Genomic DNA, 27902 nt, shown 5'->3' with positions numbered 1-27902 from the left:
TCAATATTTAAGCTGTTTTTACTATAAATCTCAACCTTTGACCAACCCTGACCAGTAGGTGGCTGATGTGGAAGTGAAAGTGTAGATTTACAGTAAAAAAGGACTTAAATATTGATCTGTTTCTCACAACTATCACATCACTTCTGAAGATATGGCTTTAACCACTGGAGTCTAATGGATTACTTTTATGCTGCCTTTATATGCTTTTTGGAGCTTCAAAGTTCTGGTCACCATTCACCAACAGAGCTAAGTAACAGCTCTAAAAATCTTCATTTGTGTTCTGCAGAAGAAAGTCATACACATCTGGGATGGCATGAGGGCGAGTAAATTATGAGAGAATTTTAATTTTTAGGTGAACTCTTCCTTTAAGTGTGAAACCAGTATGAGGAATGTACTATTATCATAATTATTACTCTGACTGCAGTAATATGACAGTATGATGACTGTTTTGCTGTGCTCGTCTCTCATTATGAATGTTCTTTACATGCCTGTGTTAAATAAATAAATGTACAAGTTTGAAAACAGAAGTTTGGGGTTCATGATTCGTTTGTTTACTGTTCGAAACAATATTCATGGCAGTTCATTGAATACAGACAGATTTTTAATAGAAATTGAAATACAAAATGATACGAAACAAATGTGCATTGATAAAGAGCTCAAAGCATTTTTCCTCTTTAAGTTTGTTAACTCAAAAACAATGTGTGGCTGCATTACGAGTATACGCTTGAGTATAAACCTGAAGACTTCACTTCCTCGCTTAAGCCAATCTGTTGCTGACTGTCAAACCGCAGAAAACAAACTTCCTGTTCCAAAGAGTCGCAGGGTAAATCTACTACCTGTAGTCATCCTTTAGACACTTCAGGGAATACTGCAGCGATTTTTTGCCTCAGTCCTGACAGAGAGATCAATATGGCTTCCTGTAACACAGAAAAATCAAACATTTAATGAAATAGATGACTTTGACCAGTTAAACAGGAAGAGAACAAGAGCTTTGCCCAACAAAAGAGATTTTTAGCTTTTACGACAAAAACATCCTTTTTATTTTAATTTTGTCCCTGTCTTCCTCTCTTATGGTGTCAATTTAATGCCAAAAGATTTTAAAACTGTTTAAAATTAATTCATAAACATAAAAAAAGCTATTGTTGGTGTCACACAGAGGTTGCGCTAGAAAAAATGGTTTTAACCGTCACTCTGACGGACTGAGTTTTAAAATTTCCATCATAGTGTATTTTTATCCATAGGCTTAAATTATATATTTTTTGACTTCCCAAGCACAAGTCTGGTGAAACCAAGGAGTTCCAGGGTGAAAGTTCTACCAGTCAATCAACATTTGCGCTAAAACAAGAATTTTAAACTTTGCCAGTTACGTGCAGCTTAAAATGGAAATAAACATTCGATCAGAACATTTGAAAATGCGCATACATACAACTGAAGTCAGAAGTTTACATACACTTAGGTTGAAGTCATTAACTAATGTTTTAACCACTCCACAGTTTTGATATTAGCAAACTATAGTTTTGGCAAGTTTAGGACATCTAGTTTATGCATGACATGAGTAATTTTTCCAACAATTGTTTACAGACAGATTGTTTCACTTTTAATTGACTATATCACAATTCCAGTGGGTCAGAAGTTTAAATACACTAAGTTAACTGTGTAACTGGGGACCACGCAGCCATTATACCGCTCAGGAAGGAGACGTATTCTGTCTCCTAGAGATCAACGTAGTTTGGTGTGAAAAGTGCAAATCAATCCCAGAACAACAGCAAAGGACCTTGTGAAGATGCTGGAGGAAACAGGTAGACAAGTATCTATATCCACAGTAATACGAGTCCTATATCGACATAACCTTAAAGGCTGCTCCGCAAGGAAGAAGTCACTGCTCCAAAACCGCCATACAAAAAGCCAGACTACAGTTTGCAAGTGCACAAGGGGACAAAGATCTTACTTTTTGGAGAAATGTCCTCTGGTCTGATGAAACAAAAATTAAACTGTTTGGCCATAATGACCATCTTTATGCTTGGAGGAAAAAGGGTGAGGCTTGCAACAAAGTGTTCATGGTGATGGCGCCTGTTATTACACATTTTAATACTATAACAGGCAATAAATAGGGCACACACACACACACACACACACACACACACACACAGCATGAGTGTGTCAAAAAGACTGATGCACTAGGTTCAAATGTTTTTCTGACGGACAGCGTTTGAAATAATCTCTCAATGTTTGAAAAAAAAAAAATGGGTAAATGACGGAGAATTTTTGGTTAACGCAACCCCTGGTATCACAGTAAACGTATTCTCAAATGTAACAACATTATGTTTTTAAACATTGTTTTGGCGTTTCTGTACTGCTCATTGTTGCTCTCTGTCCTACCTCAGTGCGAATGGTGCGACTGCCCTGCCCTGGACAGGTGTTGAGGTAAAGGTGAAAGAGCAGGCTGGGGTCCGTGACATCCAGATTTTCATCTGCGTCAACACTCGCCTCCGAACCCTGAACACCACCAAACACCACCAACATGTGCCTGAGAGAGAGAGAGAGAGAGAGAGAGAGAGAGAGAGAGAGAGAGAAAGAGATTTGATTTTCATTTCTCTTCCAGTCTAAACAAGAACCAATCATTAGGCACTTCATTCAAAATAATGAAAATTTGCAGTAAAAAATAAGATGCACAACTCACTTGAATGGAGACAGAGAGATCTGATCTGCGTTTTGTCCTTTCTCTGATGTACCAACGGTCAGGTCATAACCCTCTTTATATGGACACTCTGTGAACACTGCGCCTAAAAACACACACACACACACACGGACACAATTCACACAGATTATTTAAAGGAACAGTTCATCTAAGGATGATAATGGAGGCACGCAGAGTTATACGTCCTTTTCTTATTCGGTGTGGCATTAAAATTTATTTTCTGTCTTGTCCCCTAAAAGGCCATGGCTGGACATTCTCATGTACCGTAGGGCCCATCTGCCTCCAGCAACTTGGTACTGAAAGAATTGTACACAATTTGTTCACTTTTAAATGTAAATCTGTGGTGTGAGATGATGATTCGTGAGGTAAAGATTGCTTTAAAAGTATAATATTGTGCATGATCTGAGCTTCCATACCCACTGTATCGCTATCAAAAGAGCACGCATGCACCGACAACCTTTGAAACGTCCTGAGATTTACCTGAAACAAACTAACGCTGGAACATGACCTTCTCCGGAGCAGGTTATGTTCATAGAGTAAGTTGCTGTGGCTATGAACATTTTGGAGCTTGAAAGTTTTAGAACCCATTAACTTGTGTTGTATGGAGAAAAAACATATCATTAAATTCTTAAAACCTATTCCTATGTTGAATTTACCTTAATTTTATTAGCTGCTGATGAATAAGGGATGAAAATTGGGAAAGATGGATGAACAGATGAATAAATGAGAAGAACTCACTAAGACAGGAAGCCAGACGCACGCTGTATCCCCAGTACAGCCCCCCCTCTGTCCTCGGGACATGAGGAGCCACAACTGCACCTTTACGCACTTTACTCTCTGAAACACACATATACACACAGTGTTCAGATAAATGTCACGGTCCAGTTTACTGCTGTGCTAACAGTGTAGAAATACATGTGCGGAGTGTGTTTACCTTTGTTTTGGATCTTGTTGAGCTGTACAGTGACTCTCAGTCCAGCTTGTAGGTGTTTATCAATCTGAACTTCCTGTGCACAGTATAAACAGACTCCGGTCACTTACTGTTCAATGAAAGACAGGTATTGTTTCTTTCTCTCTCTCTGACGTTCTGTTGTTCTATCATTCTTTTTCCTTTCTATCTATCTATCTACAGTTAAAGTCAGAAGTTTACATACATCTTAGCCAAATACATTTAAACTCAGTTTTTCACAATTCCTGACATTTAATCGTAGAAAACATTCCCTGTCTTAGGTCAGTTAGGATCACTACTTTATTTTAAGAATGTGAAATGTCAGAATAATAGTAGAGAGAATGATTTATTTCAGCTTTTCTTTCTTTCATCACATTCCCAGTGGGTCAGAAGTTTACATACACTTTATTAGTATTTGGTAATATTGTCTTTAAATTGTTTAACTTGGGTCAGATGGTTTGGGTAGCCTTCCACAAGCTTCTCACAATAAGTTGCTGGAATTTTGGCCCATTCCTCCAGACAGAACTGGTGTAACTGAGTCAGGTTTGTAGGCCTCCTTGCTTGCACACGCTTTTTCAGTTCTGCCCATAAATTTTCTATCAGATTGAGGTCAGGGCTTTGTGATGGCCACTCCAATACCTTCACTTGGAGTTATGCTTGGGGTCATTGTTCATTTGGAAGACCCACTTGCGATCGAGCTTTAACTTCCTGACTGATGTCTTGAGATATTGCTTCAATATATCCACATCATTTTCCTTCCTCATGATGCCACCTATTTTGTGAAGTGCACCAGTCCCTCCTGCAGCAAAGCACCCCCACAACATGATGCTGCCACCCCCATGCTTCACGGTTGGGATGGTGTTCTTCGGCTTGCAAGCCTCACCCTTTTTCCTCCAAACATAAAGATGGTCGTTATGGCCAAACAGTTCAATTTTTGTTTCATCAGACCAGAGGACATTTCTCCAAAAAGTAAGATCATTGTTCCCATGTGCACTTGCAAACTGTAGTCTGGCTTTTTTATGGTGGTTTTGGAGCAGTGGATTCTTCCTTGCGGAGCAGCCTTTCAGGTTATGTCAATATAGGACTCATTTTACTGTGGATATAGATACTTGTCTACCTGTTTCCTCCAGCATCTTCACAAGGTCCTTTACTGTTGTTCTGGGATTGATTTGCACTTTTCGCACAAAACTACGTTCATCTCTAGGAGACAGAATGCGTCTCCTTCCTGAGTGGTATAATGGCTGCGTGGTCCCATGGTGTTTATACTTGTGTACTATTGTTTGTACAGATGAACGTGGTACCTTCAGGCATTTGGAAATTGCTCCCAAGGATGAACCAGACTTGTGGAGGTCCACAATTTTTTTCTGAGGTTTTGACTGATTTCTTTTGATTTTCCCATGATGTCAAGCAAAGAGGTGCTGAGTTTGAATACAAATTGTATTTGAGCCTTAAATACAAATTGCCTAAAGGCTTGACATCATTTTCTGGAATTTTCCAAGCTGCTTAAAGGCACAGTTAATTTAATGTATGTAAACTTCTGACTGACTTGAATTGTGATAGTCAATTAAAAGTGAATCAATCTGTCTGTAAACAATCGTTGGAAAAATTACTCGTGTCATGCACAAAGTAGATGTCCGAAACAACTAATATGAAATCTGTGGAATGGTTAAAAAATGAGTTTTAATGACTTCAACCTAAGTGTATGTAAACTTCTGACTTCAACTCAATCTATCTATCTATTTATCTATCTATCCTTTTTTATCTAACTGTCTGTCTGTCTGTCTACAGTTAGACACACCTTCGTCATCCCACAGTTTACAAATGAACCTTTCCCCTGTTTGCTCGGCCGATCAAGTACCACCCCCTCACGAAACTCCGCCTCATCATTAATGCGCATGTGGTGAGGGCTGTCCAGAGGATTCAACAGACCTTAAACACACACACACACACACACACTTGTAATATTTTTGCAGGCATGCGACTCTAGACATTATATTTTAAATAAAGTATTCAACCTCTGTCATACTCACCAGCAAAGTGCAGGTCATAATGCTTCGGGAAGAAATATTTGCGCAAATATCTGCACACAATGTAGATCTCAATGTATTGCTGTTTTCTACAAATGCTCATAACACTGGACATAAATACATTTATATTGATTGTGATGGCACTCACTGTGGACATTCGAGGTACTGCAAGATCCGTGCGAGCTGAACGCAGGCCTGACCTTTCTTACCAACACCTTTGAACACTCCCTCAACACTCCTGAAATATGAAAACAAATATTAAACATCTTTTTAAGAGTCAATCTGAAGCAAAATTTCAATGTCACTATCTCATAATCAGTGACAAAAATTATCAGAAGTAGCCACTCACTTTGTGTCCTCTCCCTGCTCATCAAATATGACGACCTCATCCACACAGAACACGACACATGCCCGAGCGATCTGACCTGCCAGGTACGTACGCAGCTCTGGTGACTGCGCATTATCCATCACTGATCCAGGCAGAGCCACACTCAATGTGTACGCACGACCTGACAGGAAAAATAAAAGTAAAAAAGCAAGGCTTTACTCACATATTGTACTTCAGTAACACAAATAAACGGGCTTGGTGTGTTGTCTGACCTTTACTTCCTTTTTGTTCCTGCTGAATCTTTTGTTCATTCTCCTCCTCTTTCTTCTGTTTCTGTTTCTCTAGCTGCTGAATCAGTCGGCTCTCTTTCCGTCGTCTCTTCTCCTCTTTTTCTGAGGATGAAAACAAAGATATCAGCCATAAAATCAACACACACTGTGAGAGGAGTTTAACATCATGATCAGTATGCAGTTTCAACTTTTAAAGGCTTACATATACACTAAGACATTTCTTTGTTGTTGTTTTACAAAGAGCAGGGAAGATAACTGACATTTAGGATTTACTGAAGTGCTGATAACCTTCTTATAGGAAATGTAAAATTATATCATGATTATATGAAGCATAGAGCACAAACTGGTGTACGACAGTCCTAAAGCATTGAAAAAAAAAATATATATATATATTATTATTGTTTAGATTAGCTCTGGTTTGTTGTTATTCCAGCCATATGCAAGCATACAGTAGGGTGAAACATTTATTTCGGCAGGTATTCTTTGTAAAAAATGACTGTCACTCAAAACGTAGTGTGCTGTCTAGACAGGATTTTTTATTTATTTTTTTGCATCACTGACAGGATCATGATTTAATACACGATCTACAATTAACACAATGTAAACAATAAATTTAAATACTAGTGCCCAACCGATATATCTTTTGACTGATATAGTTTGTGAAATACATACTGGAAAGTTAATAAAAAATGACCTCATCATTTTATATAACTAAAATAATGTTAACCCTGTCCCTGATAACCATGTCACTCATGTTTATCACATCTGTTTGCTGTTAGCCAGCTATAGTTTGTCAGTGCAGTCAGTAATGTAGCAGATTGAAAGGAAACCATCAGAGCATATTTTTGCAGCTTAGTAGAAAACGGTGTGGTGGTGGATTGTGTGTGGTGAGTGTTGATTTCACGCTATGTTGTTGCCTAGTTGGTGAGACACAATGCTGGAAAGTAAATAAAGTCCATCTTTTACTCTCCGTGGCAATGAGCTTACAGCTAACTAGTTAACCACGTAGCTACTTTCATACCTTGTGAGCGTGTAATCATGTATTCACCAAATGGTTTTGTTCAGGATTCACAGTTTGGTACCCCCTTCAACCGAACAATTCCAGTCGTTGCATTTATAAAAAGTACTATTTAAAAGTCTGGTTTTCCAGACATTAAAATAGGATACATAATAAAAGTAGATTTAATAAATCTTATATTCACCATGTGTAAATAATAATATATAGGAACTGTATCTAAAATAAATGAGGGGTGATACATACTAATACAACAGGCTGGAAAAATAGACATTTATTCATTTTAATATCCTTTATATATATTTTGAATGTGTTGAAACTTGACACCGGGCGACGCACACTAAAAACGGCAGCGTTAGAACGGTTTCATGCTGAATAGCCACTTAAAAGTACATTTTTTTTTCTCTCTTGTAAATGTAAATGAGTGTAAATGCCAACACCATCATATATGTCGAAAGGATTGATGCCTGTCAACCAAAATATGAGCTCAATGATGTCATTCCATCAGTTACTCCTGGTCGGAGGCTTCCATAAATATTTAGTTCATAAGTAGGGTTACGTCCTACCTAATTTTAATGGTGCAATACTCAAATATTTAGTAGAGCGTAAATTGTGACTTAGTGCCCATTTACACCACAACTAGGCTAAGTTGTAACGTACGTATAGCTGGTGCAACCAGCCCCTGATGTTTATTTAGCTATTCATTTTATTTTAATTTTTTATTTATTTAAATGGTCAGCCATTAACTGATACTAAACATACAGTACTGATGTTTATTTAACTATTTATTGTATTTTTTTTATTTTTTATTTAAATGGTCAGCATTTGACTGATACTAAACAGTACTGATGTTTAAGCTATTTGTTGTATTTTTATTTATTCTTTATTTTCTCAGTGTTCATTTCTTGAATTTGTTGACAATGTATAATAATAATGTCAAATGTTCTTTGATAAAAATATTTGTTTAAAAAAGCAGCCTTCTGAATACCTTTGCATAGTCATATTGGTGCAAAATTGGTGAAAAATCCACATAGAAAAAGTCTGTTTTCATTCTAGCTCAAAAATTTGCTATGTCACCATATCGGTAATCGGTGAATTTTCCCCCTCTAAAATCGGTATCGGTCTAAAAAAAAATCCCATATCGGTCGGGCTCTAATAAATACATATACATATTAATATTTTTAAATCACTCACTTCGTGCTTTCCATTTACGCCAGTCTACTTTCTCCTCACCCTAAATTGAAAATATTACAAACACAACGTAATTTATTGTGCCAATTATAGTCCATTAATGTTACAGCAAGTAACAACGTACAACAAATAAGACACAAATCAATACAACAACATGATAACGAGGGCTCATTGTTTATCTTTTAAACTACATAAGAGCACATAAATATAGAATACACTATAAAAGAGTTCAAACCGCTTTATTTTTCTTCACTGGAGGTTCATCGGCCATGCTGTCTACACTGTGTTTCACCTGTAATGATCGTCGTGGAAACAAACTGTCGGCATATTTCGTTCCTAACATTTCTCGACATACTCAGAATTACGATTTTATTTAAACAACGGACATACATTCCTATATTTCTGAAAATATATTTCACATTTTTATTTCAAGAACATTTGTGGTGTCTGTTTTACTCAAATGGGCGACGGTTTGCAGATGTTGTCCTTTTGTTCAAAGTGTTTCACACGGACGGATTTACCGGGCGCGCTTCCTCTTAAGAACAGGCTCTGAGTGAACAACATCGCGAGCTCGAGCCTCAAATAAAATATCAGAAATAACATCAGATAATAATATCAGAAATCTGTGAAGATAACAACACAACATTATGGTAAGAAGATAAATACTGTCGGTGTCGTTTAATGTGTTTGTTTAGCGCGAGTCTGACATGCCTGTGTGTGTGTGTGTATGTGTGTATGTGTGTTTTGACATTGTATCATAAGCAACAAAAAAATGTAATCTTAATTTCAATGTTTACATGTAAGGTGAGTCAAGTTTTGAAATGTTTTTGATCGTTTAAACACCACCCTTACAAAAAGTTACCTTGTTTTTATTAACCTAACCCTAATTTCTGAAATATGATGTTTTTATCATATTAAATCGTCTACTGAGGGAGTGAGGGAACTTTATGAAATTAGAAATAGTAACTATTTTATATACAGTACTGTGCTATAGTTTTAGGCACTTGTGAAAAATGTTGCATAGTGAGGATGTCTTCAAAAAATAATGACATAAATGGATTCGGTGTTACCACCTTTGTCTTTAAAACAACACCAATTCTCCTACTTACACCTGGACACAGTTTTTCTTGGTTGTTGGCAGATAGGATGTTCAAGCTTCTTGGAGAATTCACCACAGTTCTTCTATCTATTTCGGCTGTCTCAATTGCTTCTGTCTCTTTATGTAATCTCAGACTGACACGATGTTCAGTGGGGGGCTCTGTGGGGGCCATGCCATCTGTTGCAGGGCTCCCTGTTCTTCTATTGTAATCTTTTCTATTTGCAAAAGTAATGTTTGGGACTCTAACATTTTATATTTCCTACTGACACACTAAAGCTGAAGATATAAATAACCATCTTAAGACAAATCCTTTTGTGAAACTTCTTATGTGCCTAAAACTCTTGCACAGTGCTGTATATATTTATATATATGTATATTATATTGTCATTGCAAAAAGATGACTGATTTGGAACATGGAACAGCACTGTAGTTTTTATTTTATCTATAAATGTTTATATCTGGCATTTTATTTACACATATTTTAGAGGTCGACTGATAGTGGATTTACTGATATTGATAATAACTAAGGTTGTGGAAAAGGCAGATAACCGATTAATTGGCCGATAGTTTTTAAAATCGATTTATAGAATGTTAAAAAAAATGAATTAAAAAGTCTTTACGTATTATGACGGGCACAGACACAGAGGCTACAAGAGTACAAAATGAATAAAATCCCAGATTCAGTTTATTATTCAACCAAAATCCCAATAATAAAGATTTGGTGCATAAGTTTTAACTATAAACACTATAAATAAGCTTCCTTATTTTAGGACTCTTATTTTGAATGGAGCATTTACCAAATTAAGCTAATTGATAGCCTAAATATTCACCAGATTAAGGATTTTGTTTGTACTGTAAATATTTCACCAGATGATTTTTATTATTTTTGATTTTTTTAATCTTTCACAAGATGTGAAGCTGGAGACACAAGGAAAAAAAAATTTTATCGGCAACTATTGCCTTTCATTTTTACTGATAACCGATAGCTTAATAAAGCTACTCTCGGCACCATTTAGTCGAAAAAAACGTTTTTATTTGGTCTATCTCTAACATATATGTTTAACCACAATCATGTTCTATTTAATCACCTGTGTAATGTAGACAAAGGTTAGTGGACTCATCATCAGTTCAGTTATCAAATTAATATATTGTCAGATTTTCCGTTATTATTACATAGCTCTTTAGCCTTCTTGATTTTGATTGGTCAATCATAATAAAGTATGCAAATATACAGACATTTTTGTACATCAGGTAATCAATTTCCCATATAGCTGTGCTAGTTTCTGTCTATGCTCTCTTTCATAGACATAATACAATAATTTAATCTCAAATCAAATTAAGTAGCCTGTAATAAGTGTGATAATATACAGTCAGCCGATCATTGTCTCAAGACCCCTGATCACACTGTTAGAGTTCATTTTAAAGACGACTAACCGTATATTATCCCACTTATTAGATATTCAGTTCTCAGAAGCAGTTTGCGGCTTAACTGTCATGTGTCTGCCTACAGCCTCAGAACGAGCACATCGAGTTACACCGTAAGCGTCATGGATACCGTCTGGACCACCAGGAGAAGAAGAGGAAGAAGGAGAGCCGTGAGGCGCATGAGCGCTCGCACAAAGCCAGAAAGATGATCGGCCTCAAAGCCAAACTCTACCACAAACAGAGACATTCAGAAAAGATCCAGATGAAGAAGACGTGAGTACACCTGTTGCTATGGAAACAAACATTTGGAAAAGTTGCATGGAAACGGCCCTTAGCGACGCAGCCTTCCATCCTACCACACTAAGTAAACATGAAATAGCAATGGACCCCTTTGGTCTTACTGCGAAAGATTCATCAGTGCACGTTATTGACGCCACCTGTCAGTCAATTCCCCATAAATTTAAGTTCTACTGTTTCACTTGGAAATGCATCCCATAATGTTAGTAAAATGAATTGCAAAGTGTCATTTTATGTTGACTTCAAATTCTAGGCAAAAAAAATCTAGGTGGTTTTGCAGAACTGTTACATGTTTATTTATGTCTGTATTACAGCATTAAGATGCATGAACAGAGGAAGAGCAAACAGAAAGATGATGACAAGACACCAGAAGGGGCGGTGCCAGCTTACCTGCTGGATAGAGAGGGCCAATCGCGTGCCAAAGTTCTCTCCAACATGATCAAACAGAAGAGGAAGGAAAAGGCTGTAAGTATCCAAACACACGAGATTGATGCTATTGGTTCTGTTGTGCCCAAGTAAAATTCTGTTTGGTGCAATTATTAGATTCTTGCACCAAATATTCGATTATTGGAGCCTGAAAACACCTGTTCTGTCTGTTCACGACGTTGAAATGAATGGTGGAAACTTGCAGTCATGTTTTTGTGTATACAAAACCTAGATTTCAACCAGTTTGGGACGACATTGTGCTGTTAGGATGTGTAAAGCGTTTATTTTATGATGCTCAAATCTGCCCTAGGCATGTGTTGTGAATTTAGGAAATCTGTCTCTTCCACTGAATACAAGTTTTGTTATTTGTCTCTTTAGGGTAAGTGGGAGGTGCCTCTTCCGAAGGTCCGAGCTCAGGGTGAGACGGAAGTCCTTAAAGTCCTCCGAACTGGAAAGAGACAGAAAAAAGCCTGGAAGAGAATGGTAACCAAAGTGTGTTTCGTCGGAGACGGTTTCACACGCAAACCACCCAAATATGAACGATTCATCAGACCTATGGTAAAATATCACAGTGCTTTGCATTCTTCTTCTGTTTATTAAAGCAGTTCTGATTGAAAATGCCTGACGTAAGCGTCTATTTTCAGGGTTTGAGGTTTAAAAAAGCACACGTCACTCATCCAGAACTGAAGGCCACGTTCTGTTTGCCCATCTTGGGAGTGAAGAAGAACCCCTCGTCCTCTTTATACACCACTCTGGGGGTCATCACCAAGGGAACAGTCATTGAGGTCAACGTCAGCGAACTCGGATTGGTCACACAGGGCGGAAAGGTCATCTGGGGTAAGTGACTGATTGGCTGATGAATTGAATAACTTTATTTTTATTGCAATACTATAAAAAAAAAGAATTTTTTTTTTACGAGTATGTAACATCATCTTGTTCCAGGGAAATATGCCCAGGTGACGAATAACCCAGAAAACGATGGTTGCATTAACGCTGTGTTGCTGGTATAATGGAAATGAAATGTTTAAAATGGAACTGTGCATCAGAGTACAGCTGGGATCAGCTCTTCTGTGGATTTCTGTTGTCATCCTCTAAGGAAATTGAATAGTTCGGTAAAGGACATGATTTGGAGACAGCTGACCATTTGCCTTGTAATGGAGTTTCACCTCTGGACCAACACTCGCAAGAACACGTCGATCAAAAAATAAAGTGCTGTTTATTTTCAAATAAAATGATCAATGAATTTTCCTTGTTTGATTCTGCTTAAATGTTTTTTTTTTTTTTTTTGTCTTTATACTCCATTAGTCATCAGTGTTTCTTATCCCCCAGTCAGATAATTCAGATAATGTTATAACACATTATTTACAGACATATGAAGAGAAAACGGGCATTTGTGCCTTCCTGAAGAGCCAAATTTTACGAGTTGTTGAGTATGTATCAAGTGAAATCTACAGAGCTTGTCTCAGTGATGTCACAATGACATTTGTCAGCTTCAAAGTTTACATGCCAATGTATGATTGCAAATTTACAAGACAGAATAGAGATGTTTTTGTAGATGATGATTTGAGTCAAATCTTTATTAAATCTGCATGTACATGCACTGTATATTGAAGCAAGTATTTTGTAATTGTGTCTTAGTGTGTATCGGGGCATTTCAAAAATAAAATTATTTTGTTCAAAATTCAAATGCAATTTAGTTAAAGCGCAAGACAGAACAGCTTATAACTTACAATATAAACAAAGGACTGACATGTTCAAGTGTAACAAACATTTGGTTTTACTTTAAAATTAATCCAAATGAGATTCAAACAAAGGTTAAACTAGTAACTGCCTTATTTGTCATTTTAAACATTGCTTTTTGAAGTTGAAGAAAATAGGCTAAATATTAAATTTCAAGATTAAGGCAAGCAAAAATTATTATTATTATTTTTAATTTTATCCCCTTTTCTCCCAATTTGGAATGCCCAATTCCCACTACTTAGTAGGTCCTCGTGGTGGCGTGGTTACTCACCTCAATCCGGGTGGTGGAGGACAAGTCTCAGTTGCCTCCGTTTCCGAGACCGTCAATCTGCACATCTTATCATGTGACTCTTTGTGCATGACACCGCGGAGACCCACAGTATGTGGAGGCTCATGCTACTCTCCGTGATCCACGCACAACTTACCACACACCCCACTGAGAGCGAGAACCACTAATCGTGACCATGAGGAGGTTACCCCATGTGACTCTACCCTCCCTAGCAACCAGGCCAATTTGGTTGTTTAGGAGACCTGGCTGGAGTCACTCAGCACGCCTGGATTCGAACTCACGACTCCAGGGGTGGTAGTCAGCGTCAATACTCGCTGAGCTACCCAGACCCCCGCAAATTATTTTTAAAATTATTATTGACAAACAATTATGCCCAATAACATGACAATGATCATTTACTTGTCAATATACAATATATGTCAATTTACTAAAAGATTAAGGGGAAAAAAACAGAACAAAGACCTAAAACAGATAGACAGTTTCACTTGACTATTTTTCAAACCAAGAAGTAACTCAATACAATCTCTATCTTAAATAACAAAATATTGTTTTTTCCTTTAGCCCAATTTTGTTTATGCAGATTGTATTTTCACATAATTAGACAAACTAAGAAGAAAGTCCATTTCAAACTGTCCCTTTAACCACCGTAGGCAATAAATGTTAATTTAACGATCTGGAACGATTTCACCGTGATGCCACCTGACCAGCTTAAATACGGGACAAATCGTGTCTCATGATTTGATACGGGATGCGTCATTTCATCTTTAAATATGGGACGATCCCATATTTTAAGGGATGGGTGGCAACCCTATGTGGGTGAGAACTGATCAATATTTAAGTCCTTTTTTTTACTATCAATTTCCACTTTCACATTCTTCTTCATTTGTTTTTGGCGATTCGCATTCTTTGTGCATACCGCCACCTACTGGGCAGGGAGAAGATTTTACAATAAAAAGGACTTAAAAACTGACCTGTTTCTCACCCACACCTATCGTATCAGTTCAGAAGACATGGATCTAACCACTGGAGTCGTATGGATTACTTTTATGCTGCCTTTACATGCTTTTTGAAGCTTAAGAATTTTAGTCACCATTCACTTGCATTGTATGGACCCACGGAGTGAAATATTCCTCTAAAAATCTCTCTTTGTGTTCAGCAGAAGAAAAAGTCGTACACATTTGGGATGGCATGAGGGTGGGTAAATAATGAGAGAGTTTTCATTTTGATCTGTTCCTTAAACAACACTATGGCTTCAGAAAAATTATAGCGCATGAATGATATGGATGACTTTATGGTGCTTGTATGCTTTTGGAGCTTGACAGTCACAATCATGATCCTCTGATCCCTCAGTCTTGTGCTGCACGGATGGAAAAAAACGACATACTTGTGTTGAATGATCTAATATATATCTAAATCATTAAAAATGTACAGTAGCTACATGTAAAACTACATACATACCACATAAGAGTTTTAAACAGACCAGGGTCAGAAGTTAACCAAAGCTCAAGTGAAAAAGCTTAACAAAAATAAATGTTAGATATTTAAAATGTAGGGGGAAGTCTGTGAGCGTCTGAAGTCCTCAAATGAGGTTTTTGAGGTGTTTCTTTGTCACTCTGTCCACTTCAAGATGATAATGTGTCTCATCATTTTCGGAGAGTAGTCAGTAGTCCAATAATGGTGGTGTCGTCTGTGTATTTTATGATTTTAACAGAGATGTGCTGTGAATTGAAGCCATGGTGAACAAAGAAAAGAGTAATGGGTAGAGTATGCTGCCCTGTTTTGATGGCCAGAAGGTCAGAGGTGTGTTTATTAACCCTGAATGACTGCCGTCTGCCTTGGAGGAAATCCAACAACCATAGGGAGTCAGGGGGCATTTGAGGCATTTGCTGGATGTTTTGAATGGCTACCTCTCAATCTAGTGCTCTGAAAATCAAGAATTGTTAAACACAAGTAGAGGTGGATCCTATTGTAGGGGATTTTCCCTGAAAAATTAAACCAGTTGGAACAGACTAATCTCACTGTGAATTTGGTGACTGTAGGTCAAAAAGTCTGTGCTAAAATCAGTCTGTGCTTACCGAAATTGTAACAACTGCCCTAGTGGCTGAAACAGGAGGTGTTTTTGATCATAAGGGCACATGTGACCTCCAGATTCTGGGTGAAATGCCCACAGAGGGTTGACAAAAGCGAGTTGTAAAGCGAATTGCTTTTAATTGACAATGATGTAATACAGTGAAAAGGAATGCATTTTTTTTTATTAACTCTACCCTGAAACCCTAAACCTAAACGTCTGTGGAGTAAAAATTTAATCTTAGAGGGAAAATGGAACTTCCAAATGGCACTCGGCATTGATTGTGAGCATGATTACTTCCTGGTTTTAACACGTTACACGAATCCAGGTCTGTGACACTGCTGACCCACTTCGCATTCAGATGCACCACATGAGAAGATAAACGTACTTGAACTGATGCAGAAATGTCTGATGGGAGATGCCGCTTGACAGTAACTCGGCAGATTAGGGTTGATGTCAGGGCACTAGAACATTCTGTAGCAACACGTTGACTTCCTTTGTGATTATGTTGGTTTGAATTGGAACTTCATCCCTCCTCTAAATTCACTCCCTGGACTCTGTCCCCCCAATTGGTTTTAGTATTTCAGCATTTATTTTAGACATGACGATAAATGCTATTCCCAATGTATCATTTTTATTATCTATGTGAATGTTGAAGTCACCAACAATCAAGGCTCTATCCAGTTACAAATAGTTCTGACAGAAAGTTTGCAAATTCTTCGAGGAAGTCGATATAGGGACCTCGGGATCTGTAAACGTAGCAAGAACAAAAGACTACAGAGATTTTTCACAATCACTTCAAAAGAATCAAACTTAAATCCTGACCTCTGAGTAACACCATGAACATCACTGTAAACTGTAGTAACACCTCGTCCTCGTGATAAATGCTTCAGTAATTATCATGATATTTTTAAATTATTTTTATAATAATATTTACAATTAATTTCAATTTGAAAGACTCTTAAAGCATGAAAATATTTCTCACTGCTCTGCTAACAAAACAAACAAACAAACAAACAAAAAAGTGGGGAAAAAATTTGGTAAAATAAAGTTTGACATAAATTGAAATAAATTGAAAACGTTTTATTATAAAGTATAATGGACATGAATAACCATTGCCATCAATGGTTTTACTACAATATCAAACACCAAAGGGCCATTGTAAGAACTGTAAGTTGTTTTATCCTGTTACCCCATGTATGTACAAAAAACTATTTATAACTGAGTCATGGTAAGATGTCATAGATGTTAGCCTTTTTTATTTTGAATGGTCTTCCTCCATCATGAAAATCTACATTATCATGAAACTCATCAATGTTATTACAGTTTGTGTTAACTTTAATTAGATATATTTAACCCTTATGCACAGTTCGGTAATGTTTGACCAAAATCAGTTTTGTTTCTTCAATAAAACTGGTTTCCCTTATCTGACGGGTACGAGACTTGATGACTTTTCATCCATTTGATATCTTAACACACAAAGAAAGGGTTGATTCGATCAGTCTAAGTGGTAGAAAAAAAAAGTTACACTTGTAATGTTCCTGATCAAAAGTGACCGCCAGAGTTTTTTTTCCCATTATTTGTTATATAAAATCTAAAAAACAAACAAAGAAAACAGCCACAATGCAGAAAAAACACACAGACATGAAAGGGTGAGACTACCAAACATCAAGTGTTACACACACAAAACTGAACTGGTCAGACTATAAAACAGAACCTTTTTTTAATTATTATTTGTCCCAAAAAAAAAAAAAAATCAATAAATCCCTCGGCTCCGCCCTCACCCCTTTGACTCCTCCTCCGACGGCTCCGCTCCATCTACGGACATGAAAACACTGAAATTAAGATTCAACTTATTTGTTGCTTATGAGACAATGTCAACACACACACACAGCCACATATCAGACTCGCGCTAAACAAACACATTAAACGACACCGACAGTATTTATCTTCTTACCATAATGTTGTGTTGTTATCTTCACAGATTTCTGATATTATTATCTGATGCTATTTCTGATATTTTATTTGAGGCTTGAGCTCGCGATGTTGTTCACTCAGAGCCTGTTCTTAAGAGGAAGCGCGCCCGGTAAATCCGTCCGTGTGAAACACTTTGAACAAAAGGACAACATCTGCAAACCGTCGCCCATTTGAGTAAAACAGACACCACAAATGTTCTTGAAATAAAAATGTGAAATATATGTTCAGAAATATAGGAATGTATGTCCGTTGTTTAAATAAAATCGTAATTCTGAGTATGTCGAGAAATGTTAGGAACGAAATATGCCGACAGTTTGTTTCCACGACGATCATTACAGGTGAAACACAGTGTAGACAGCATGGCCGATGAACCTCCAGTGAAGAAAAATAAAGCGGTTTGAACTCTTTTATAGTGTATTCCATATTTATGTGCTCTTATGTAGTTTAAAAGATAAACAATGAGCTCTCGTTATCATGTTGTTGTATTGATTTGTGTCTTATTTGTTGTACGTTGTTACCTGCTGTAACATTAATGGACTACAATTGGCACAATAAATTACCTTGTGTTTGTAATATTTTCAATTTAGGGTGAGGAGAAAGTAGACTGGCGTAAATGGAAAGCACGAAGTGAGTGATTTAAAAATATTAATATGTATATGTATTTATTAGAGCCCGACCGATATGGGATTTTTTAGACCGATACCGATTTTAGAGGGGGAAATTCACCGATTACCGATATGGTGATATAGCAAATTTTTGAGCTAGAATGAAAACAGACCTTTTCTATGTGGATTTTTCACCAATTTTGCACCAATATGACTATGCAAAAGTATTCAGAAGGCTGCTTTTTTTAAACAAATATTTTTATCAAAGAACATTTGACATTATTATTATACATTGTCAGCAAATTTTAGAAATGAACACTGAGAAAATAAAGAATAAATAAAAATACAATAAATAGCTTAATAAACATCAGTACTGTTTAGTATCAGTCAAATGCTGACCATTTAAATAAAGAATAAAAAAAAATACAATAAATAGCTAAATAAACATCAGTACTGTATGTTTAGTATTAGTCAATGGCTGACCATTTAAATAAATACAAAATTAAAATAAAATAAATGGCTAAATAAACATCAGTACTGTTTAGTATCAGTCAAATGCTGACCATTTAAATAAAGAATAAAAAAAATACAATAAATGGCTAAATAAACATCAGTACTGTATGTTTAGTATTAGTCAATGGCTGACCATTTAAATAAATAAATAAATTAAAATAAAATAAATGGCTAAATAAACATCAGGGGCCAGTTGCACCAGCTATATGTATGTTACAACTTAGCCTAGTTGTGGCATAAATGGGCACTAAGTCACAATTTACGCTCTACTAAATATTTGAGTATTGCACCATTAAAATTAGGTAGGACGTAACCCTACTTATGAACTAAATATTTATGGAAGCCTCCGACCAGGAGTAACTGATGGAATGACATCATTGAGCTCATGTTTTGGTTGACAGGCATCAATCCTTTCGACATATATGATGGTGTTGGCATTTACACTCATTTACATTTACAAGAGAGAGAAAAAAAATGTACTTTTAAGTGGCTCTTCAGCATGAAACCGTTCTAACGCTGCCGTTTTTAGTGTGCGTCGCCCGGTGTCAAGTTTCAACACATTCAAAATATATATAAAGGATATTAAAATGAATAAATGTCTATTTTTCCAGCCTGTTGTATTAGTATGTATCACCCCTCATTTATTTTAGATACAGTTCCTATATATTATTATTTACACATGGTGAATATAAGATTTATTAAATCTACTTTTATTATGTATCCTATTTTAATGTCTGGAAAACCAGACTTTTAAATAGTACTTTTTATAAATGCAACGACTGGAATTGTTCGGTTGGGGGGGGGGGGGTACCAAACTGTGAATCCTGAACAAAATCGTTTGGTGAATACATGATTACACGCTCACAAGGTATGAAAGTAGCTACGTGGTTAACTAGTTAGCTGTAAGCTCATTGCCACGGAGAGTAAAAGATGGACTTTATTTACTTTCCAGCATTGTGTCTCACCAACTAGGCAACAACATAGCGTGAAATCAACACTCACCACACACAATCCACCACCACACCGTTTTCTACTAAGCTGCAAAAATATGCTCTGATGGTTTCCTTTCAATCTGCTACATTACTGACTGCACTGACAAACTATAGCTGGCTAACAGCAAACAGATGTGATAAACATGAGTGACATGGTTATCAGGGACAGGGTTCACGTTATATTAGTTATATAAAATGATGGGGTCATTTTTTATTAACTTTCCAGTATGTATTTCACAAACTATATCAGTCAAAAGATATATCGGTCGGGCACTAGTATTTATATTTATTGTTTACATTGTGTTAATTGTAGATTGTGTATTAAATCATGATCCTGTCAATGATGCAAAAAAAAAAAAATCCTGTCTAGACAGCACACTACGTTTTGAGTGACAGTCATTTTTTACAAAGAATTGTATGTAATTCACAGTTACCTGCCGAAATAAATGTTTCACCCTACTGTATGCTTGCATATGGCTGGAATAACAACAAACCAGAGCTAATCTAAACAATAATAATATATATATATATATATTTCAATGCTTTAGGACTGTCGTACACCAGTTTGTGCTCTATGCTTCATATAATCATGATATAATTTTACATTTCCTATAAGAAGGTTATCAGCACTTCAGTAAATCCTAAATGTCAGTTATCTTCCCTGCTCTTTGTAAAACAACAACAAAGAAATGTCTTAGTGTATATGTAAGCCTTTAAAAGTTGAAACTGCATACTGATCATGATGTTAAACTCCTCTCACAGTGTGTGTTGATTTTATGCCTGATATCTTTGTTTTCGTCCTCAGAAAAAGAGGAGAAGAGACGACGGAAAGAGAGCCGACTGATTCAGCAGCTAGAGAAACAGAAACAGAAGAAAGAGGAGGAGAATGAACAAAAGATTCAGCAGGAACAAAAAGGAAGTAAAGGTCAGACAACACACCAAGCCCGTTTATTTGTGTTACTGAAGTACAATATGTGAGTAAAGCCTTGCTTTTTTACTTTTATTTTTCCTGTCAGGTCGTGCGTACACATTGAGTGTGGCTCTGCCTGGATCAGTGATGGATAATGCGCAGTCACCAGAGCTGCGTACGTACCTGGCAGGTCAGATCGCTCGGGCATGTGTCGTGTTCTGTGTGGATGAGGTCGTCATATTTGATGAGCAGGGAGAGGACACAAAGTGAGTGGCTACTTCTGATAATTTTTGTCACTGATTATGAGATAGTGACATTGAAATTTTGCTTCAGTTTGACTCTTAAAAAGATGTTTAATATTTGTTTTCATATTTCAGGAGTGTTGAGGGGGAGTTCAAAGGTGTTGGTAAGAAAGGTCATTCCTGCGTTCAGCTCGCACGGATCTTGCAGTACCTCGAATGTCCACAGTGAGTGCCGTCACAGTCAATATAAATGTATTTATGTCCAATGTTATGAGCATTTGTAGAAAACAGCAATACATTTGAGATCTACATTGTGTGCAGATATCTGCGCAAATATTTCTTCCCGAAGCATCATGACCTGCAGTTTGCTGGTGAGTATGACAGAGGTTGAATACTTTATTTAAAATATAATGTCTAGAGTCGCATGCCTGCAAAAATATTACAAGTGTGTGTGTGTGTGTGTGTGTGTGTGTTTAAGGTCTGTTGAATCCTCTGGACAGCCCTCACCACATGCGCATTAATGATGAGGTGGAGTTTCGTGAGGGGGTGGTACTTGATCGGCCGAGCAAACAGGGGAAAGGTTCATTTGTAAACTGTGGGATGACGAAGGTGTGTCTAACTGTAGACAGACCGACAGACAGTTAGATAAAAAAGGATAGATAGATAAATAGATAGATAGATTGAGTTGAAGTCAGAAGTTTACATACACTTAGGCTGAAGTCATTAAAACTCATTTTTTAACCATTCCACAGATTTCATATTAGTTGTTTAGGACATCTACTTTGTGCATGACATGAGTAATTTTTCCAACGATTGTTTACAGACAGATTGTTTCACTTACAGTATAATTGACTATATCACAATTCAAGTCAGTCAGAAGTTTACATACATTAAATTAACTGTGCATTTAAGCAGCTTGGAAAATTCCAGAAAATGATGTTAAGCCTTTAGGCAATTTGTATTTAAGGCCTGCATTCAAACTCAGTGCCTCTTTGCTTGACATCATGGGAAAATCAAAAGAAATCAGTCAAGACCTCAGAAAAAAATTGTGGACCTCCACAAGTCTGATTCATCCTTGGGAGCAATTTCCAAACACCTGAAGGTACCACGTTCATCTGTACAAACAATAGTACACAAGTATAAACACCATGGGACTGGGGCCTGGGTAGCTCAGTGGTAAAAGACGCTGGCTACCACCCCTGGAGTTCGCTAGTTCGAATCCCAGGGTGTGCTGAGTGACTCCAGCCAGGTCTCCTAAGCAACCAAATTGGCCCGGTTGCTAGGGAGGGTAGAGTCACATGAGGTAACCTCCTTGTGATCGCTATAATGTGGTTCGTTCTCGGTGGGGCGTGGTGAGTTGAGCGTGGATGCCGCGGTGGATGGCGTGAAGCCTCTGCACGCACTATGTCTCCGTGGCAACGCGCTCAACAAACCACGTGATAAGATGCGTGGGTTGACGATCTCAGACACGGAGGCAGCTGGGATTTTTCCTCCGCCACCCGGACTGAGGCGAACCACTACGTGACCATGAGGACTTAAAAAAGCACATTGGGAATTGGGCATTCCAAATTGGGAGAAAAAGGGGAGAAAATCCAAAAAACAAAACAAAAACAAAAAACACCATGGGACCACGCAGACCATCATACCACTCAGGAAGGAGATGCATTCTGTATGTAGTTTGGTGCGAAAAGTGCAAATCAATCCCAGAACAACAGCAAAGGACCTTGTGAAGATGCTGGAGGAAACAGGTAGACAAGTATCTATATCCACAGTAAAACGAGTCCTATATCGAAATAACCTGAAAGGCTGCTCAGCAAGGAAGAAGCCACTGCTCCAAAACCGCCATTAAAAAAAGCCAGACTACAGTTTGCACGTGCACATGGGGACAAAGATCTTACTTTTTGGAGAAATGTCCTCTGGTCTAATTAAATGAAAATTGAAGTGTTTGGCCATAACGAGGCTTGCAAGCCAAAGAACACCATCCCAACCGTGAAGCATGGGGGTGGCAGCATCATGTTGTGGGGGTGTTTTGCTGCAGGAGAGACTGGTGCATTTCACAAAAAAGATGGCATCATGAGGAAGGAAAATGATGTGTATATATTGAAGCAACATCTCAAGACATCAGCCAGGAAGTTAAAGCTCGATCGCAAGTGGGTCTTCCAAATGAACAATGACCCCAAGCATAACTCCAAGTGAAGGTATTGGAGTGGCCATCACAAAGCCCTGACCTCAATCTGATAGAAAATTTATGGGCAGAACTGAAAAAGTGTGTGCGAGCAAGGAGGCCTACAAACCTGACTCAGTTACACCAGTTCTGTCTGGAGGAATGGGCCAAAATTCCAGCAACTTATTGTGAGAAGCTTGTGGAAGGTTACCCAAAACATTTGACCCAAGTTAAATAATTTAAAGGCAATGCTACCAAATACTAACAAAGTGTATGTAAACTTCTGACCCACTGGGAATGTGATGAAAGAAATAAAAGCTGAAATAAATCATTCTCTCTACTATTATTCTGACATTTCACATTCTTAAAATAAAGTAGTGATCCTAACTGACCTAAGACAGGGAATGTTTTCTACGATTAAATGTCAGGAATTGTGAAAAACTGAGTTTAAATGTATTTGGCTAAGATGTATGTAAACTTCTGACTTTAACTGTAGATAGATAGATAGAAAGGAAAAAGAATGATAGAACAACAGAACGTCAGAGAGAGAGAAAGAAACAATACCTGTCTTTCATTGAACAGTAAGTGACCGGAGTCTGTTTATACTGTGCACAGGAAGTTCAGATTGATAAACACCTACAAGCTGGACTGAGAGTCACTGTACAGCTCAACAAGATCCAAAACAAGGGTAAACACACTCCGCACATGTATTTCTACACTGTTAGCACAGCAGTAAACTGGACCGTGACATTTATCTGAACACTGTGTGTATATGTGTGTTTCAGAGAGTAAAGTGCGTAAAGGTGCAGTTGTGGCTCCTCATGTCCCGAGGACAGAGGGGGGGCTGTACTGGGGATACAGCGTGCGTCTGGCTTCCTGTCTTAGTGAGTTCTTCTCATTTATTCATCTGTTCATCCTTTCCCAATTTTCATCCCTTATTCATCAGCAGCTAATAAAATTAAGGCAAATTCAACATAGGAATAGGTTTTAAGAATTTAATGATGTGTTTTTTTTCCATACAACGCAAGTTAATGGGTTCTAAAACTTTCAAGCTCCAAAATGTTCATAGCCATAGCAACTTACTCTCTGAACATAACCTGCTCCGGAGAAGGTCATGTTCCAGCGTTAGTTTGTTTCAGGTAAATCTCAGGACGTTTCAAAGGTTGTCGGTGCATGCGTGCTCTTTTGATAGCGATACAGTGGGTATGGAAGCTCAGATCATGCACAATATTATACTTTTAAAGCAATCTTTACCTCACGAATCATCATCTCACACCACAGATTTACATTTAAAAGTGAACAAATTGTGTACAGTTCTTTCAGTACCAAGTTGCTGGAGGCAGATGGGCCCTACGGTACATGAGAATGTCCAGCCATGGCCTTTTAGGGGACAAGACAGAAAATAAATTTTAATGCCACACCGAATAAGAAAAGGACGTATAACTCTGCGTGCCTCCATTATCATCCTTAGATGAACTGTTCCTTTAAATAATCTGTGTGAATTGTGTCCGTGTGTGTGTGTGTGTGTTTTTAGGCGCAGTGTTCACAGAGTGTCCATATAAAGAGGGTTATGACCTGACCGTTGGTACATCAGAGAAAGGACAAAACGCAGATCAGATCTCTCTGTCTCCATTCAAGTGAGTTGTGCATCTTATTTTTTACTGCAGATTTTCATTATTTTGAATGAAGTGCCTAATGATTAGTTCTTGTTTAGACTGGAAGAGAAATCAAAATCAAATCTCTTTCTCTCTCTCTCTCAGGCACATGTTGGTGGTGTTTGGTGGTGTTCAGGGTTTGGAGGCGAGTGTTGACGCAGATGAAAATCTGGATGTCACGGACCCCAGCCTGCTCTTTCACCTTTACCTCAACACCTGTCCAGGGCAGGGCAGTCGCACCATTCGCACTGAGGTAGGACAGAGAGCAACAATGAGCAGTAGAGAAACGCCAAAACAATGTTTAAAAACATAATGTTGTTACATTTGAGAATACGTTTACTGTGATACCAGGGGTTGCGTTAACCAAAAATTCTCCGTCATTTACCCTTTTTGTTTTATTTTCAAACATTGAGAGATTATTTCAAACGCTGTCCGTCAGAAAAACTTTTGAACCTAGTGCATCAGTCTTTTTGACACACTCATGCTGTGTGTGTGTGTGTGCCCTATTTATTACCTGGTATAGTATTAAGATGTGTAATAACAGGCGCCATCACCATGAACACCTATGCATCTCTTTTGACCAATTGTGTTCGGGTATCGAGAGAGCGAGTCTGTCAATTAATAATTGCATACATCAGTCATTATGTTAGTGTGTTACTGCATGATTGGTGTGTTTCTTTATTATAATAAGCCTCACCCTTTTTCCTCCAAACATAAAGATGGTCGTTATGGCCAAACAGTTCAATTTTCGTTTCATTAGACCAGAGGACATTTCTCCAAAAAGTAAGATCTTTCTCCCCATGTGCACTTGCAAACTGTAGTCTGGCTTTTTGTATGGCGGTTTTGGAGCAGTGACTTCTTCCTTGCGGAGCAGCCTTTCAGGTTATGTCGATATAGGATTCGCTTTACTGTGGATATAGATACTTGTCTACCTGATTCCTCCAGCATCTTCACAAGGTCCTTTGCTGTTGTTCTGGGATTGATTTGCACTTTTCACACCAAACTACCTTCATCTCTAGGAGACAGAATACGTCTCCTTCCTGAGCGGTATAATGGCTGCGTGGTCCCCAGTTACACAGTTAACTTAGTGTATTTAAACTTCTGACCCACTGGAATTGTGATATAGTCAATTAAAAGTGAAACAATCTGTCTGTAAACAATTGTTGGAAAAATTACTCATGTCATGCATAAACTAGATGTCCTAAACTTGTCAAAACTATAGTTTGCTAATATCAAAACTGTGGAGTGGTTAAAAAATTAGTTAATGACTTCAACCTAAGTGTATGTAAACTTCTGACTTCAGTTGTATGTATGCGCATTTTCAAATGTTCTGATCGAATGTTTATTTCCATTTTAAGCTGCACGTAACTGGCAAAGTTTAAAATTCTTGTTTTAGCGCAAATGTTGATTGACTGGTAGAACTTTCACCCTGGAACTCCTTGGTTTCACCAGACTTGTGCTTGGGAAGTCAAAAAATATATAATTTAAGCCTATGGATAAAAATACACTATGATGGAAATTTTAAAACTCAGTCCGTCAGAGTGACGGTTAAAACCATTTTTTCTAGCGCAACCTCTGTGTGACACCAACAATAGCTTTTTTTATGTTTATGAATTAATTTTAAACAGTTTTAAAATCTTTTGGCATTAAATTGACACCATAAGAGAGGAAGAAAGGGACAAAATTAAAATAAAAAGGATGTTTTTGTCGTAAAAGCTAAAAATCTCTTTTGTTGGGCAAAGCTCTTGTTCTCTTCCTGTTTAACTGGTCAAAGTCATCTATTTCATTAAATGTTTGATTTTTCTGTGTTACAGGAAGCCATATTGATCTCTCTGTCAGGACTGAGGCAAAAAATTGCTGCAGTATTCCCTGAAGTGTCTAAAGGATGACTACAGGTAGTAGATTTACCCTGCGACTCTTTGGAACAGGAAGTTTGTTTTCTGCGGTTTGACAGTCAGCAACAGATTGGCTTAAGCGAGGAAGTGAAGTCTTCAGGTTTATACTCAAGCGTATACTCGTAATGCAGCCACACATTGTTTTTGAGTTAACAAACTTAAAGAGGAAAAATGCTTTGAGCTCTTTATCAATGCACATTTGTTTCGTATCATTTTGTATTTCAATTTCTATGAAAAATCTGTCTGTATCAATGAACTGCCATGAATATTGTTTCGAACAGTAAACAAACGAATCATGAACCCCAAGCTTCTGTTTTCAAACTTGTACATTTATTTATTTAACACAGGCATGTAAAGAACATTCATAATGAGAGACGAGCACAGCAAAACAGTCATCATACTGTCATATCACTGCAGTCAGAGTAATAATTATGATAATAGTACATTCCTCATACTGGTTTCACACTTAAAGGAAGAGTTCACCTAAAAATTAAAATTCTCTCATAATTTACTCGCCCTCATGCCATCCCAGATGTGTATGACTTTCTTCTGCAGAACACAAATGAAGATTTTTAGAGCTGTTACTTAGCTCTGTTGGTGAATGGTGACCAGAACTTTGAAGCTCCAAAAAGCATATAAAGGCAGCATAAAAGTAATCCATTAGACTCCAGTGGTTAAAGCCATATCTTCAGAAGTGATGTGATAGTTGTGAGAAACAGATCAATATTTAAGTCCTTTTTTACTGTAAATCTACACTTTCACTTCCACATCAGCCACCTACTGGTCAAGGTTGGTCAAAGGTTGAGATTTATAGTAAAAAACAGCTTAAATATTGATCTGTTTCTCACCCACACTTATCACTTCTAAAGACATGGATTAAACCACTGGAGTCTTGTGGATTACTTTTATGCTGACTTGTGTCCTTTTTGGACCTTCTGAGTTCTGGTCACCATTCACTTGCATTGTGTGGACCTAAAGAGCTGAGATATTGTTCTAAAAATCTTTGTTTGTGTTCTGCAGAAGAAAGAAAGTCATACACATCTGGGATGGCATGAGGATGAGAAAATGATGAGAGAATTTTAATTTTGGGGTGAACTATCCCTTTAA

The 27902-nt window shown here is 37.5% G+C and overlaps 3 protein-coding genes and 1 long non-coding RNA gene across 4 annotated transcripts; 2 read left to right on the top strand and 2 right to left on the bottom strand.

The window, feature by feature from the left end:
- Positions 1-70: 70 nt before the first annotated feature.
- On the bottom strand, positions 71-8799 carry LOC127431199 (putative methyltransferase C9orf114 homolog). Its single transcript, XM_051681512.1, has 12 exons — positions 8734-8799; positions 8502-8541; positions 6275-6394; positions 6024-6183; positions 5823-5912; positions 5678-5727; positions 5446-5576; positions 3633-3705; positions 3437-3535; positions 2681-2783; positions 2380-2527; positions 71-917 (listed from the first exon to the last, which is right to left on the bottom strand). Exons 1-12 carry the CDS (start codon positions 8767-8769, stop codon positions 843-845), a joined length of 1125 nt encoding a protein of 374 aa, XP_051537472.1. The 5' UTR covers positions 8770-8799; the 3' UTR covers positions 71-842.
- A 213-nt stretch (positions 8800-9012) lies between these two features.
- On the top strand, positions 9013-12988 carry LOC127431189 (ribosome biogenesis protein NSA2 homolog). Its single transcript, XM_051681501.1, has 6 exons — positions 9013-9148; positions 11108-11295; positions 11634-11784; positions 12124-12303; positions 12390-12582; positions 12688-12988. Exons 1-6 carry the CDS (start codon positions 9146-9148, stop codon positions 12753-12755), a joined length of 783 nt encoding a protein of 260 aa, XP_051537461.1. The 5' UTR covers positions 9013-9145; the 3' UTR covers positions 12756-12988.
- Positions 12989-16910: 3922 nt separating this feature from the next.
- LOC127430471 (uncharacterized) lies at positions 16911-18071 on the bottom strand. Its single transcript, XR_007895451.1, has 2 exons — positions 17800-18071; positions 16911-17660 (listed from the first exon to the last, which is right to left on the bottom strand). It is a non-coding gene; the product is annotated as an uncharacterized LOC127430471 (long non-coding RNA).
- A 52-nt stretch (positions 18072-18123) lies between these two features.
- LOC127430467 (putative methyltransferase C9orf114 homolog) lies at positions 18124-27101 on the top strand. The gene is made up of 12 exons (XM_051680256.1): positions 18124-18214; positions 18407-18446; positions 20735-20854; positions 20946-21105; positions 21217-21306; positions 21403-21452; positions 21560-21690; positions 23861-23933; positions 24031-24129; positions 24780-24882; positions 25006-25153; positions 26715-27101. The coding sequence occupies exons 1-12, from the start codon at positions 18179-18181 to the stop codon at positions 26787-26789; spliced, it is 1125 nt and encodes a 374-aa protein (XP_051536216.1). The 5' UTR covers positions 18124-18178; the 3' UTR covers positions 26790-27101.
- Positions 27102-27902: the final 801 nt, after the last annotated feature.

The sequence above is a fragment of the Myxocyprinus asiaticus genome, chromosome 40, assembly GCF_019703515.2.
Source record: "Myxocyprinus asiaticus isolate MX2 ecotype Aquarium Trade chromosome 40, UBuf_Myxa_2, whole genome shotgun sequence".
Lineage (NCBI taxonomy): Eukaryota > Metazoa > Chordata > Actinopteri > Cypriniformes > Catostomidae > Myxocyprinus > Myxocyprinus asiaticus.
The sequence above is the reverse complement of the archived record's forward strand: the minus strand, read 5'-3'. Positions and strand labels throughout refer to the sequence as shown.

Bases quoted from the DNA above. Each gene is read 5' to 3' on its own strand.
- LOC127430467 (XM_051680256.1), top strand. From the start codon at position 18,179: ATGGCCGATGAACCTCCAGTGAAGAAAAATAAAGCG. The intron at 18,447-20,734 runs GTGAGTGATTTA...TTTCGTCCTCAG, and splicing joins GCGTAAATGGAAAGCACGAA to AAAAAGAGGAGAAGAGACGA. The intron at 21,453-21,559 runs GTGAGTATGACA...TGTGTGTTTAAG, and splicing joins TCATGACCTGCAGTTTGCTG to GTCTGTTGAATCCTCTGGAC.
- LOC127431189 (XM_051681501.1), top strand. The intron at 12,304-12,389 runs GTAAAATATCAC...GTCTATTTTCAG, and splicing joins AACGATTCATCAGACCTATG to GGTTTGAGGTTTAAAAAAGC. The intron at 12,583-12,687 runs GTAAGTGACTGA...ATCTTGTTCCAG, and splicing joins GGGCGGAAAGGTCATCTGGG to GGAAATATGCCCAGGTGACG.
- LOC127431199 (XM_051681512.1), bottom strand. From the start codon at position 8,769: ATGGCCGATGAACCTCCAGTGAAGAAAAATAAAGCG. The intron at 6,184-6,274 runs GTCAGACAACAC...TTTTCCTGTCAG, and splicing joins GGAACAAAAAGGAAGTAAAG to GTCGTGCGTACACATTGAGT. The intron at 5,577-5,677 runs GTGAGTATGACA...TGTGTGTTTAAG, and splicing joins TTATGACCTGCACTTTGCTG to GTCTGTTGAATCCTCTGGAC.